This window comes from Phalaenopsis equestris, unplaced genomic scaffold, assembly GCF_001263595.1.
Source record: "Phalaenopsis equestris unplaced genomic scaffold, ASM126359v1 Scaffold000028, whole genome shotgun sequence".
Taxonomy (NCBI): domain Eukaryota; kingdom Viridiplantae; phylum Streptophyta; class Magnoliopsida; order Asparagales; family Orchidaceae; genus Phalaenopsis; species Phalaenopsis equestris.
In genome coordinates, this window is record NW_018164470.1 from 255,284 (window position 1) to 270,645 (window position 15,362).

At 36.6% G+C, this 15,362-nt stretch overlaps 1 protein-coding gene across 1 annotated transcript in view; it reads right to left on the reverse strand.

Annotated features, from left to right (window-relative positions):
* LOC110018628 overlaps window positions 1-14,988 on the reverse strand; it is a 100,192-nt gene extending 85,204 nt beyond the window's left edge. Inside the window, exons 1-7 of the mRNA XM_020715990.1 lie at window positions 14,915-14,988; window positions 14,617-14,762; window positions 5,317-5,450; window positions 5,060-5,209; window positions 2,379-2,490; window positions 1,891-2,209; window positions 1,187-1,400 (exon numbers count right to left, since the gene is read on the reverse strand). Coding sequence (XP_020571649.1) covers window positions 1,187-1,400; window positions 1,891-2,209; window positions 2,379-2,490; window positions 5,060-5,209; window positions 5,317-5,450; window positions 14,617-14,762; window positions 14,915-14,988 — 1,149 coding nt within the window. The remainder of the gene's footprint in view (window positions 1-1,186; window positions 1,401-1,890; window positions 2,210-2,378; window positions 2,491-5,059; window positions 5,210-5,316; window positions 5,451-14,616; window positions 14,763-14,914) is intronic.
* Between the last annotated feature and the right edge of the window lie 374 nt (window positions 14,989-15,362).

The following is a 15,362-nucleotide window of genomic DNA, read 5'->3' on the forward strand; positions in this document are numbered from 1 at the left end:
TCCTCCATATATATATAAAAATATTAGTACGTAGAATAGGTAAGGATTAGAAAAAGAAAGAAAATAGAAAAAGGAATGACATAAAATAGGCAATGGATAGAAAATGAGAGTAATGGAAAAAGAAAGGGAATATGAGGAAAAGGACAAAGAAAAGAGGAATTATGATAAGCGGCAAGCCCCTCTTTCTGGGAGCCGGTCGGTCAAGCAAAGGCTAGACCGGACTTCAGAGGTCGGTTCAGCCGGCCCTCTTCACAGCTCTGCATTAGAGTTTGTTCATCGTACAAAACTTTATGGGTGTTGAGGACTAAATGAGTACTGTTTGAAATTCATATAATTCACACGAATGTCTCCCTTACCTAATTTGTTGGCATATTTTTGTGAGCATTGTGAATCTACAAAGGTTTGTTGATGAGTTATGTTATCCGCTTGAAAGTGAGATTTGAATCTAAGGACTCTATAATTAAATTAGGTTGACCCTATGGCAACCATATTAACTAATCCAAAAATGAAAACTTCATAAATAAATGTTACAAGGCAAGTAGTTCATTATTTTCGATTGAATAAAAACTTTCTTCCGCTTTTCAATCTTATCTATAATTTTCAGTCATTAATCTGGGAATGAAAGGTATATAAATAAATGTTCTAAGTCTGTGTGTTATTATTTTTTATTGAATAAAAATATCTTATTCTAGTTTCTAATTTGTGTGCAAATTAGATGTGTGATTCCTTTTAGAATAAATGTAACTCTCTAATGTCAGATAGTGTCTTCTAATTGTACTGACTTGAAGCTTGAAATTCTTATTTTTAATAACTTTTTACATATTTTGTTACTACCTGATAGCTTTGATGATTTTGTTCATATTTGACACAACTAGGAACTTGTCATGTATGAATCATTGTTCATTCATTTTATATGATTTTAATTACGTAATATTTTTTTTTATTTAGTTAATCATTGCATTATTAATTGAGTTGCAGTTTTTTTTTTTTTTTTTTTTGCTGTCTCCATTTAAAGAGAATGATTGATATGCTTATTTAGTGACTTTTCATGTATGAATCCTTAAATTTTCTAACATGATTTACAAACATCGCGTCATATTAGCTGTATTAAAAAACCCTAATCCTGATCCATCTTGCATCAGCTATCACAAACCATGCCAGACTATATATCTCTGTAAACTCAAACCTCCATGGAACAAACAGTCTCAATTGCTGCTGCAACAGTAGGTGAGGAGTATCCAAAAGGAGACAAGAACCCTGCATTACGTTCCTTCTCATATTTAATAGCCTCATAATGAATTCTCCTCCTAGATATGGTTCCAAAATAAAGGGAAGCTCCAAAAAGTGCTCCAAATGAGGCTCCACTTCTGCTTTCAGCCTTGCCCATTTTATCATGTACCCTATTGAAAAATGAGGCAAATATTACATACTCATTTTCTTTCAAAAACATAGTGATCAATCATGTCATTGGATAAAAAGCAAATTGGAAGGAATAAAGAGACTTGTAATTTTCTCAGAATATTAAGATGTTCGGATCAGAATCTAATTTCAAGCTTATTACCAGCTAAGCAATGAAAAGGAAGAAAAAAGAGATATGTAAGAGAAAAAAATTTGGCTTTTCAACTTACAAGTCTATGATACTACCAGCTTAAAACTGATAAAATTTAGGGATATGATTGCAAATGGCTAAAAGCATTTGTACCAAGAACCTAAACATCTATCCTACATACCTGCAAAGTATTTAGTAATTATGAATAACCACAATTAACAATCCATAATAAGGAATAGCATTACTCAGTAAACAGATTCAAAAGTGTCAAGCAAGATGTACCAACCAAAAAGGAATGCAAAATGTAGATAATTAATACAATCACACAGGAAGATACATACTCCTGCCAATCATCCCTTCCTGTTCCCTCAAGATATCTCAGATAACCCGACAAAGCGTTCAAGACAGCAACTGTTCCACCTTTCACTTGAGAACCATTATGAGAAGCAAATAACGAATTGAATTTCTTCATTTTATGCACCACAGTAGTGTTTGAAGAGATTTTTAAACCATTATCAGGGCCTTCAATGCGATCTTCTTTCTCCGCAATTTCTTTGCAGTTCTTCTTTTGCAAAATAGCTTGAGCCGATATTTTTTTCATATAAGTCCAACTTTCATCATTCAGGTAACTTTTTAGATCATCAATTGTTGGGAGATCACCTAGAAAAATAAGACCGGAAACTTTAATGGCGACAATATATGGACTTGTGAAAGCATCATATAATAACCTTACAGATGATAAACAATACAAGTTCACTAGTACCTATTTCTTATTTCGTTTTATGAATATGAAATGCAGAGAAATACATAATCGAAGTCCGAAATTAACCTCTTTCCAATCCTATGTTTAACACGGGTAACATAGGGGCAGCAGTCGGATTGGACGGACACAATTTCAACTTTTGAAAGGTATTGTATGATGCTGGCAGTTCCTCCATGTTCTAAAATATAGAGTTCATGTGATTCAAATGCTTCTTAAACGTCTAGAAAAAGAATTAGTGGACATGAATAGGTGAAACATACGCTACCTTAACATTATATAAAGGAGCTTTCCAAAACATGATCTTTGAACTTCCCCATGGAAACCAAGTTGCTGATAAGCGAGATTCAACATTACTAATAACCACACGAATATTGTAGTCTACATCCTCCTCTGTGAAAACATGGGTAGCTTTGACCTACTCTGAATAAGTAAAACTTAAGCACATGTTTGACTAATTGAAGTCGTGAACACAAATTCAATATTAAACAGGCAGAATGGAAAAACTAAAAAAATTCCACCAACCTCATTGACAATTTTTATTATAACATCTTCTGAACTTCCAAAGCCCACAAAGAGGTCAGATCCCTGATCTTTTAGCAGCCTTTTTAAATCTTTCAAAGCAAAAAGAAGAAGATCAAGCATCTCATCTGACAAACCTATAGAAGAATATTATAAAATTTAGAAGAAAACATGCAAGAAATAACTAGAACAAGTTCCAATTTAATGATATGAAAAGTTCCTGGAAATATAACATGAAGTATGAATAGCATAGCAACAAATCATTTACATCAAATGCAGATATGAAATAGTTTAAAATGGTCATTTGTGATATTCTATTCTTTGTAGGATGACAGTTTTTATATTTTTCTCGAAAGAATATTTTGTAATTTTGAAATTGAATTTTACAGGGCTTGTGCTATATTTAAAGCCACCTCTCTAGCTTTTCTGTCTTCAGAATAAGAGTTTCTTGTTATTTTCCAAACGAACCACGTAAATTTGGGTATACTTATTTTGTTCGTCCTAATCGCCGACAGATTTTTAAACTAGACCCTAAGTCATTAAGGTGTCTTTCTAGGATACTCTCGTTTACAAAAAATGCTATCGATATTTTTCCTCTCTCCTAAAGAAGCACATGGTTTCTGCTTATGTCACATTTGATGAACATATCTCATTCTTTGGTTGCTCATTGTTGTCTAGATCCTTAAAAGATTATGATGAGTTGTTAATGTATCATATCATCAGTTCAGATCTTGATCCAACTCCGCCTACACCACCAACACCTATCACTAATGTTTACACTAGAAGACCTTGTCCCCCTTATCCTAGTCTGACATTGATTTCATCGTCTTAAGTTGATCCTCCTTCTAGTCACTTTGATCTACCTATTGCTCTTCGAAGAGGTAAAAATCAACATGTCTATCACATATCCTCATATGTTAGCCTATTATCTGCTACTTTTTGTTCATTTGTAGCTTATCTTGACTCTGTTGAGATTGAGATCCCAATATATGTTCAGCACATCCAACTTGAGAACTAGTTCAACTACATTCTAGAAAGAAGACTATTTGATATAAATTAGTCTTTGCAATTAAATTTCATTCTGATGTGTTGATGCCACAAAAATAAATAAATTACAAATATTATTGATTAAATTCAATTCAACTAAATTATTATTATCCCCTGGGTTTTTTTTGCTAGGATTCTTATTAAGACCTATTTGTAACTGCTCCGAAGGCACTGGCAGAGGAAAAAATAAGACCACCTGCGGGCCACGTCAGGGACTTCGCCATTCACGTGATTGACGGCCAAGTGTCCGGGTGACTTGGCCCGCACGTGTTTTACTGCAAGAGCTCGCCAAAAAAAACCCTCTTTCTGCGCTGTTCACAAACAAGAGAGCCTCGCGATCCCTTGAGAGCGTGAGAATCTTCCCATTTTACTCATCTTCGCTCGAAACCATCATGCTCGCGATCTTGCACCATCGTGATGGAAACCCTTGCGATTCACCAGCAATTAGAGGCAGCGAGGAAAGCGATAGCGGCATCGCGACATACGAAGTCCTCCGAAACTCCCATCTCTTATTCTTCCGCTCCATCTCCAACGCAAAGTGACCGCACTACCCTGTTCGCAAGTCTTGTCGATTGATCCTCTAAGTCGCATTATATTCTACCTGTCAGAGCAATACTGACGCAACTATGGCTGGCTGGGAAGGCACGACGGAATCGCGGCATACAAACCTTCGACTCCTCTGCTTCATCTCCAAACCGAAGCCGCGCTCTGCCTCCTCCCTATTCGCAGACGAACCACCGAAGTTGGATCGATCTTCCCTGCTCTCCGTGCACCGAGAAACATTGTTCTGCACTCCAGCCAGCCGCACACTATTTCTCCACTCGATTTTCTTTTTTATGCGCTGCAACGTTAGTCTGCCCTAGCCGCATGATCCCGATCTTTCCCTTCTTCTGCGCTCGGGAAAAGCAACGAGGAGAAGGTAGCGGACGAGGAATTATTGCGTGCGTGGGTGCGGGCGGGCGGGCCGATGTGCTGTGCCTGGCTAGATCTCACGGTCATGATTATTTTTATTTTTTTTAAAAAAAAAATTAGGTGGGGCCATCGAAATACATCGAGATAAAGGTATTGTATGATGCTGGCAGTTCCTCCATGTTCTAAAATATAGAGTTCATGTGATTCAAATGCTTCTTAAACGTCTAGAAAAAGAATTAGTGGACATGAATAGGTGAAACATACGCTACCTTAACATTATATAAAGGAGCTTTCCAAAACATGATCTTTGAACTTCCCCATGGAAACCAAGTTGCTGATAAGCGAGATTCAACATTACTAATAACCACACGAATATTGTAGTCTACATCCTCCTCTGTGAAAACATGGGTAGCTTTGACCTACTCTGAATAAGTAAAACTTAAGCACATGTTTGACTAATTGAAGTCGTGAACACAAATTCAATATTAAACAGGCAGAATGGAAAAACTAAAAAAATTCCACCAACCTCATTGACAATTTTTATTATAACATCTTCTGAACTTCCAAAGCCCACAAAGAGGTCAGATCCCTGATCTTTTAGCAGCCTTTTTAAATCTTTCAAAGCAAAAAGAAGAAGATCAAGCATCTCATCTGACAAACCTATAGAAGAATATTATAAAATTTAGAAGAAAACATGCAAGAAATAACTAGAACAAGTTCCAATTTAATGATATGAAAAGTTCCTGGAAATATAACATGAAGTATGAATAGCATAGCAACAAATCATTTACATCAAATGCAGATATGAAATAGTTTAAAATGGTCATTTGTGTTATTCTATTCTTTGTAGGATGACAGTTTTTATATTTTTCTCGAAAGAATATTTTGTAATTTTGAAATTGAATTTTACAGGGCTTGTGCTATATTTAAAGCCACCTCTCTAGCTTTTCTGTCTTCAGAATAAGAGTTTCTTGTTATTTTCCAAACGAACCACGTAAATTTGGGTATACTTATTTTGTTCGTCCTAATCGCCGACAGATTTTTAAACTAGACCCTAAGTCATTAAGGTGTCTTTCTAGGATACTCTCGTTTACAAAAAATGCTATCGATATTTTTCCTCTCTCCTAAAGAAGCACATGGTTTCTGCTTATGTCACATTTGATGAACATATCTCATTCTTTGGTTGCTCATTGTTGTCTAGATCCTTAAAAGATTATGATGAGTTGTTAATGTATCATATCATCAGTTCAGATCTTGATCCAACTCCGCCTACACCACCAACACCTATCACTAATGTTTACACTAGAAGACCTTGTCCCCCTTATCCTAGTCTGACATTGATTTCATCGTCTTAAGTTGATCCTCCTTCTAGTCACTTTGATCTACCTATTGCTCTTCGAAGAGGTAAAAATCAACATGTCTATCACATATCCTCATATGTTAGCCTATTATCTGCTACTTTTTGTTCATTTGTAGCTTATCTTGACTCTGTTGAGATTGAGATCCCAATATATGTTCAGCACATCCAACTTGAGAACTAGTTCAACTACATTCTAGAAAGAAGACTATTTGATATAAATTAGTCTTTGCAATTAAATTTCATTCTGATGTGTTGATGCCACAAAAATAAATAAATTACAAATATTATTGATTAAATTCAATTCAACTAAATTATTATTATCCCCTGGGTTTTTTTTGCTAGGATTCTTATTAAGACCTATTTGTAACTGCTCCGAAGGCACTGGCAGAGGAAAAAATAAGACCACCTGCGGGCCACGTCAGGGACTTCGCCATTCACGTGATTGACGGCCAAGTGTCCGGGTGACTTGGCCCGCACGTGTTTTACTGCAAGAGCTCGCCAAAAAAAACCCTCTTTCTGCGCTGTTCACAAACAAGAGAGCCTCGCGATCCCTTGAGAGCGTGAGAATCTTCCCATTTTACTCATCTTCGCTCGAAACCATCATGCTCGCGATCTTGCACCATCGTGATGGAAACCCTTGCGATTCACCAGCAATTAGAGGCAGCGAGGAAAGCGATAGCGGCATCGCGACATACGAAGTCCTCCGAAACTCCCATCTCTTATTCTTCCGCTCCATCTCCAACGCAAAGTGACCGCACTACCCTGTTCGCAAGTCTTGTCGATTGATCCTCTAAGTCGCATTATATTCTACCTGTCAGAGCAATACTGACGCAACTATGGCTGGCTGGGAAGGCACGACGGAATCGCGGCATACAAACCTTCGACTCCTCTGCTTCATCTCCAAACCGAAGCCGCGCTCTGCCTCCTCCCTATTCGCAGACGAACCACCGAAGTTGGATCGATCTTCCCTGCTCTCCGTGCACCGAGAAACATTGTTCTGCACTCCAGCCAGCCGCACACTATTTCTCCACTCGATTTTCTTTTTTATGCGCTGCAACGTTAGTCTGCCCTAGCCGCATGATCCCGATCTTTCCCTTCTTCTGCGCTCGGGAAAAGCAACGAGGAGAAGGTAGCGGACGAGGAATTATTGCGTGCGTGCGGGCGTGCGGGCGGGCGGATGCGGATTATTTTTATTTTAAAAAAAAAAAATTTAGGTGGGGCCCACCGAAATACATCGAGACTGTAGATCAAGTGATTTACAGTACGGATCAGAATGACTTGCTCGTGTTCGGCTCGTTTACACCCCTACGCAGATCACTCTTTTCGAAAAATTATTACATGTGGACTGATCTCCATCGTAGATTGGTTGGATTAAAAAAAAAGAAGTTGAAAGTGCCCATTGAAACGGTGATCGACGGTGGTGTGGCTCTCGAACACCTCATGCATCTCTGCATGCGGTGTCCGCATGAAATAATTTTTCTGTAACTTGCAGTTCTTCTCCCCCTGTCGCGCCTTCCAAGCCACACGATCCTCTGGTTTTCAAATCGAGCTTGACCTCACCCGAGTTCAGCCCACTTCACCAACCCAATCCAACAGAAACTCGTTATTTGTACTTTACATTGTAAATTATATATTAAAAAAAATTCAATAATCTACATTTATTTTATTATCGTGAATCGTCGATCTCACATCGTCGAGGTTTGAAAAGTTATAACGTTGGGCCAATTGTGAAATTTTTAAAAAGAATCCACTCCAGAAATAGCAAGTACCTGTCTGTGGGAATTAAGTACCGGTAAAACTATGGACTCATTTGGAAAATATTTTAAAAATTGAGGATTTAAAATACTCGTCTGTAGAAAAAAATGAATACCTGTCAGTGTGAATTAATTGTCATGTGGAGAAAGTAAAATACTGTTCAGGTAATGCTGATTTACGATTTGATGTTTTCTGCAGTTATATTAATAGCTCGTTGCATCTTTTGACATCACGGGTTAAATGTTTTGTTTTGCTCTCAGCCACAATACCTTATGACACTAACCCGCGAGTCCTAAAGTATAGTGTTAATTTTAGCAGAATCAGTGATTGTTGCATATTTCGTATAAGAAAATAGATGTTTAATTTGAATATTATAAAATAAAAACTAATATCTCACTAAACAGGGAATAGCACAACAATCAACATTAATAATAAAACTATTAAAATTAATAATTAGTATTATCATAATATTATTTTTTTAAATATTGACGATTAATTTCACAAGATAATACCTCCTCCAACAAAACTTACAACGTCTGATCATTATTGGTGGTGAAATCATAAACCGATCCACTAACTTAAAGAAGTCTCGGTTCTCTGATATGTTTCTTGGACACCTGTAAAATTTTCTTTCATAGATATGCCTCTGTCACGAAATAAGCACGGAACAATGCATATCACAATCGCAGTACAAAACTTTGGAGGCACCAGAAGTCCTCGAGCTCAACTTTTTTATAAGATTTATAACCACAAAGCATAGACCATGAGATGTGATATTGGTAAAGAATAATAATAAAAATATTGAATTAAAATTTTATAAAGTTGTGAGGTATTAGTGCACAAAGTATAAACCAACAAATAATTTGTCACTACAACAAAATAATAGATCATTAAGAAAATAGTTCTCGCTTAACCTTTAAATAATGTAATACCGAGCTCGACAAAATAATATTTCTTTGATATAATTATAACCATTAGTTTTGCATTAAAAGTATCATTACATGTATTCATCTTCAAGCAAACCTGAGGGTGGCTTCGAAAAGTCACATTTTTGAGTTCTCATGACAAATTTGAAAATGTGATTGTCATCTGCATTACATTCTCAGTCGTTCATAACAAAAATAAAGCATATTTTAAAGTTGCATACAAGATATGTGATCTTTTCCTATTCGACACACATGCATTTTCATATGTTCCATCAATCTCTCAAATACAATCGTAAAGTATTTAATAAAGTTGTTTGAATTACTGTGTTCAAGTAATTTTAGGAAAATATTAACGCATGAATTTATCTTAAAATATGGCATATAACTTTAATCATGTGAAATCTCTACGGGGCTCTTTAGAATGTGGGGTCCTTGGGTCTGATAATTTTCTTATGATAAGCTGATCGGTCATTCAGCTTAATTGAAAAATATCTACTGATTATTTCTAATGAGTGTTGGAATCACTCTATAGCTCCTCTCATAGATTCATTATGTGATAAAATGTAGAGGGTTATGACTAGCATCTCTCTAGAAGTCATCTTGGAGGAACCATGAAGTCCATGATTCCATTGCAACTCTTCTAACAGATCGATGAACGGGTTGTGTCATACATAACATATTATTAAATCTTGTCGGGCGCTCTTTAAGCAATTCCCTAATCCACTTATCGCCTATGTATAAGGGATGTCATGCAAAGAGAGTGAGCAATATATGAATTATTCGAGTCTTTGCCTCTACTGAAATAGTGTCCACAAGCTCGAGAAAACTTGTGCTAGTGAAATGCGCAACCACTGTAGCTAGCCTTAAGAAGAGGAAGGTAAAGAAAAAAAAAGTGGATGCTGGTGGGTCCTCTTTAGGAGCAATTGCGGCAGGCTCCGCATGGGAGGAGTTCGATATGGGAGGTCACCTCTCAATAAATAATGATGCTTGAAGCCAAGCATGGGTGAACTTGAGTCAAGATTGGTTGAGCAAGAGAGACTACAATGAAAAGCTCTTCTAGTTGGGCCCATTCAACCACTCCACAAGCTTTGAGAGGTTGGCGAAGAGACAAGGACGCTCCACTGATGGAGAGTTTGATCATTGCTTGACAGTGAGGTATACTATTAACTTGTCACACCATGAACACACTAAGTTGAAACAAGCTGGCTCGAAGGCTGAGAAGTTTGAGGTTTTATTAAAAGAGAAGGAGAAGCTACAAGCTAAGTCCGCAAAGGATGCAAAGCAATTACACTTCCTTCAAGCACTAGTAAATCAACTAGAGGAAGAGAAGGCCAAGTCCCTCATGTGCTAAGGGATAACCACTCTCGAAATGTTGCTATAAAAGGTGAGTTGGCCCAGCTAAAGTAGCAGCTAGAACTCTAGGTAAAGGAACTCAAGAAGCATAAATGAGTATCTAGACTTTTAGTTCGCCAATATGCATAATATAAGAAGAAGATTGAGAGAAAGGTCGCAACCTTCAAAGGGCTGAAGATTAAGTAAGAATAGGATGTCGAGTTAAAGAAAGAGCTCGAGAATGAGGTCACATATTTGAAGAAGCGGCCCGAAGGAAAGAGGACATGGGATGAATTCCCTTCAAAGGGCTGAAGATTAAGTAAGAATAGGATGCCGAGTTAAAGAAAGAGCTCGAGAATGAGGTCACGTATTTGAAGAAGCAGCCCGAAGGAAAGAGGACATGGGATGAATTCTTCAAGTAGTTTAAGCATATGTCTGAATATGAGGAGTTTCTAGCAACCTATTATGAGCGAAAAATCAAATTCTACTTAAATACTCTAATGCAAAAAGATATCCCAACTCCATCATAGAATGATTTGGACTGTTACTTGGAACTCACTAAGGAGCTTGACGATGAAGAAGATGATCAATAAATTTCATGAATGTTTGATTGTCACTTTTCTCCTCTATTTCTTTTTTACATGTGTATGTAAGAACACATATTTTTGGCTTGTACGTTTGAAAGTAATTTACCTGGTCAGCTATTTTTATATGCAATTCTAATTCTGTCGTGCTTTTTTGTCTTTGCTGTGTGTACAATTAAACACTATAATTTGTATGAGTTATCAACATGAATCATTTGGTTCGATTCTTACGATTTTTTATAGATTCAGTATAAGTTTAAATTCCCAATTAAGTTATCTCCTTGAAAAGGTCACGCTGAAGCTTACAGGTGGAACTTATTACCATTGTCAGCAAGGTCCTTATCCACACTCTTCATAGGGGATGACTCATGCGCCACTCAATGTACTTTCAAGGCAAAGGGGGGAGTTAGTCTACCTAGGCTTGAACTTTGGTCTAAGAATGTCTATTACTTATAAGGGGATTTGAATTCTGATCAAACATTGAGGGTAAGAGAGATGAATAACTCATTCAAGTTCGCTTGAGCATGCTTGAAGGGTTATCAGAAAATCTGACTTGTTGCTCCCCGTCAACTTGTGTTGCTAAGCTTTGTTAGGTCGTGATTGTGACTTATGAGAGACTTCCAGAACAAGACAAGTCAAGAATTTTACTGAAAAAGAGAAGCGTTAAAGTTCCTTATTTAAATTTGACACTTCTCGAGTAATATCAATAATAGTCAATTTAATAAATGAGAATAATTGTGTCATAATGGGCTTACATGAAAATGTAACATATGTTTCATGGCTCTCTTATCTTTGTGGCGATAAGCCTTCCACCTGGGGTCTATAAATTAAGCAAAGGATGGTCCTACAATACTTACTCAAAATAGATCCAGTTATATTATTTTGATGAATAAGAAAAAATTAATAAATGAAGATGATGCAATCAGATGTAATCTTGTTGTTAGTTGATGTCCAAACTAAAGAGCCTCTTCCTTTTTGAATATGAACTAACCGGTTTGTTGATATTAATTAGGGTTATGGCTCCTTATGAGGTCGTCAGAGGACTCCTACTACATCAGGGATGTATTTCAAAAGTGTTTCTTCTAATACATCTTTGATTGAACAAAAGCAAAGATGATGACCTCGGGTCCTGCCGGCTATAGAGATACTTGAAGAAAAAAAGCCTCGGTATAATCCTTTTAGCCTTCTCAAGGCCTTTTGGCTCACAATTGAGGTCTTGTGATGACTCTCTAATGGAGAAATCTCAACATTGTTGTCACAAGGGCTATCAATTTCTTTGAAGCTTGAGAAGGTGGGATTTCCAATTTCCTGGAAAAGTGAGGAATGTGTACCTTGTACTCTTTACCATTTATTATTTGTACATCATGTTATGTAATGTCTGAACTCAAGTCAAGTTGTAGTCAGGTGATTTGTTCTTCCATATATATAAAAAAATTTTAGATTCTTTTATTTGTCGTCTCCTTTTATGCTTTAATCTATATGTTATGTTTTATCTGTTACTACTGTGAACTTTCTATTTTCATCTTTGAATGAGTTCCTCGAGTTTAGACTTAGAGCGAGTACTCCAAGCTTAGACTTCAGGCGAGTTCCCGGAGCTAACCATGTGTTGAAATTGTGGGAACTCGTTGCCTCTTTAATTGATTCTCACCTCCGCAATATGAAACATGAATAGAGAGACAAGCATTTCATTATGTCGGATATTATTCTTATGAGTAGTCGATATACTTTTTAATGATTTCGGTTAAAAAATCAGGTTTATCATAACTTACTATTTTTTTAAAAGAAAAGAAAGTTGCTTAAGGATTTTTAACTATCCTTCGTGTCTTACTTTTTCGGGGGCTCAAAAGCTATTCTTATAAGGTTTTCTTGTTGTTTAGGGGTCTCCAACCTTCTCGAGAGGGTAGTCAATTATTCCTTAGCAAAACTCCAAATATTTTCTTATCATAATAACTTAGAGCTTATTTCTTAAACAAGTTTCTTAAAATTTATATTACTTGTCATAAGATAAGTCAAAGCTAGCTATTCAGGTACTTAATTTTCAATTTCTTTTGTGTACAATTATTTTTTATTTACACTGGTGTGTTTGCATCACTATTTTTTTAGGGATAAATTGTTTTAAGATTATGTCTGCTCCACATTCCGAGGACTTCTTTGCCTAGATATGTTTAGCTTGTATATGTTTGAGCCAAATTCTCTTTGATGATGTATGGCTAGACCATGAAGGATCGAGTTTCCCAAGTGCTTGATTTATGAGTTGTAACGTTAGCCCTTTTTAGGATTAAATCGCCTGCTTTGACTTGTCGTTCTTTTACTCATGAATTGAAATATTTTGATATCCTTTTTTCATCCTCTTGTTGCAATATGGATTGATCTCAAAGTTCCTTCAAACAGTACAACAAGTTGCATAGGCTCTCCTCGTTGAGCTCTCTCCACTCATCTAACTCTCACTCCTTGAAGTTTGGCAACAGTTAGGACCTATTGAATATGCATATCGTACACCACTGAAAGTACAACTTCAATTATGTATGATAAAATGAAAGGTATTTGCCTAATAGAAGTGGAGGGCATGGTCTGTAAATCCCATGATACTGAAGGCAAGACTTTAGCTCATTGCCTGTTTGCTAATTTTATATTTTTGATTAGTAGATTAATGAGGACTTTGTTAGCATTTTCTACTTGTCCATTTCTTTTTGGATGATATATTGAAGTGAACTTGAGTTGTATCCCTTGGTAGTTGTAGAAGTTCTAAACTATTTTATTAACAAACTAAGTGCTACTATCAATAACGATCATAAGAGGTGGTTAATAGTTAATCATGACAGGAATGGCTTTTTGTTGTCTATTACTTGGAGTAAATGGATCGAGGAGCTCCATCCCCCACACCACAAAAGATCAATGAGTTCATGTTCGCGAACAGTTCGTATTTGGTTTGTCAATGAGTTCGTGTTCGATCGTTCGATAAGTAAACGAGACAAACGTGAACAAATTTTTTTTTGTTCGGTTAGTTAAACGAAATAAACACAAACAGTGATGCGTTCGTTTGTGTTTGAATCGTTATTGTTCAAAATATAAAATAATTTAAAATAATTATACATAAAAATTTATGATATTTTAAAAAATTAAATTTTATAAATTATAAAATATAATAACTTAATAATAATAATATATTAAGATACTATATTAGTAATATACTAATATAAATATTAAATATTTATATAATATAAATTATATAATTAATATAATATATTATTTATTTATATTATAGTAGTTCACGAACAGCTCGTATTCAGCTCGTTCATTAAAAAACCAACACGAATAATGACTTCAAAAATAATTTCGAACACGAAATTATTTGAAACAAACTAAATTTCCTGTCTTCTAGCTACCTTCCTTCTGGTTATTGGCCGGCAGCCTCCTGGCCGAAAAACAGACACGAGTGCTTGCAAGTTATTTATCTACGGGTATGGATCCATTTGTCTTCATCCTCATCCACGCATTTTCTTTCACCAAATCCCCTAAACCCGCTGAACTCCTGGATTCACTTAATAAAGTTGTCATTTTGGCTGTTTAGCAGGATTTAGGTTAAATCCTGCGTGAATCCTGCAACCAAAACAACCCCTTCTTCCTCAAACGTTGCTGCTCCCGCTGATGCATTCACTAGCGAGCACGCATGGCCACGCCTGGCTTCTCTGCGCATCGAGGGTTTCCGGAATTTGGAGACCGGGATTTAGGGAAGAAAGACAAGCGTTTCGGATTTAAAAAAACAAATAGGGAAAACGAAAATCGCCGCTAATAATTCAATGTACCCAAATGGAAGCAATGCAGAATAAATAAAATATTATATTGTACAAGAGGAAATCCAAACAAACCGGAAATTATTCGGGGATCGAAGACATAGAGAGGAACGACCGATTGCAGTTGGGAAGCAGCAGCCACAAGACCGGGATGATCATCTACTCGCAGATCATGCTTATACCATACAACGGCAGCACCGCAAAGGTCACCGGCCCCGGTTCTGGCCCCCCGCCACTAGACGGCGCCGCTTCAAAGAAGGGCGGGACAGCCAACAGGCGCGAGCGCCGACTGGGATGGTATGCAGGCGAGCAGCTAGTGCCATGGCTAGGGTTTGTACACTGAACTGCGCCCTCAACAGAGAGGATTAATCACAGGAGGCCAGGAATTCTCCATTGATGATGGGGCTGGGAAATTGTGGAGAGATTTAACTCTTCAGCCTGCGCCATCGGCCGTGGAATTTTGTGGTTTGTGGTCCTCATCCGCATCCAATTTGTCTTCATATTTTATTCTAATAAATATAGATTTTATATTTCAAAAATTATATATATTTTAGATATCTAATAATGTTTGGATTTGGAAAAATATTCTTGTTCTTTTATTCGAGCAAAAAAAACCCAAAGTTTTAGTTTGGATGGATATGCTTTTATGCTGAAACCATGTGAGGTGATCATTATATAATGTGAATGCTCTAACATAAATGCTTCTCAAGCAATTTTTGTACTCTATTGATACTGTACATAAAAAAGGTGTAGGCATTGATCCTGAGGAGATTGTACGGTTCAGAAGAGTAGAGTATAATGAAGGAAGACCTACTAATAGA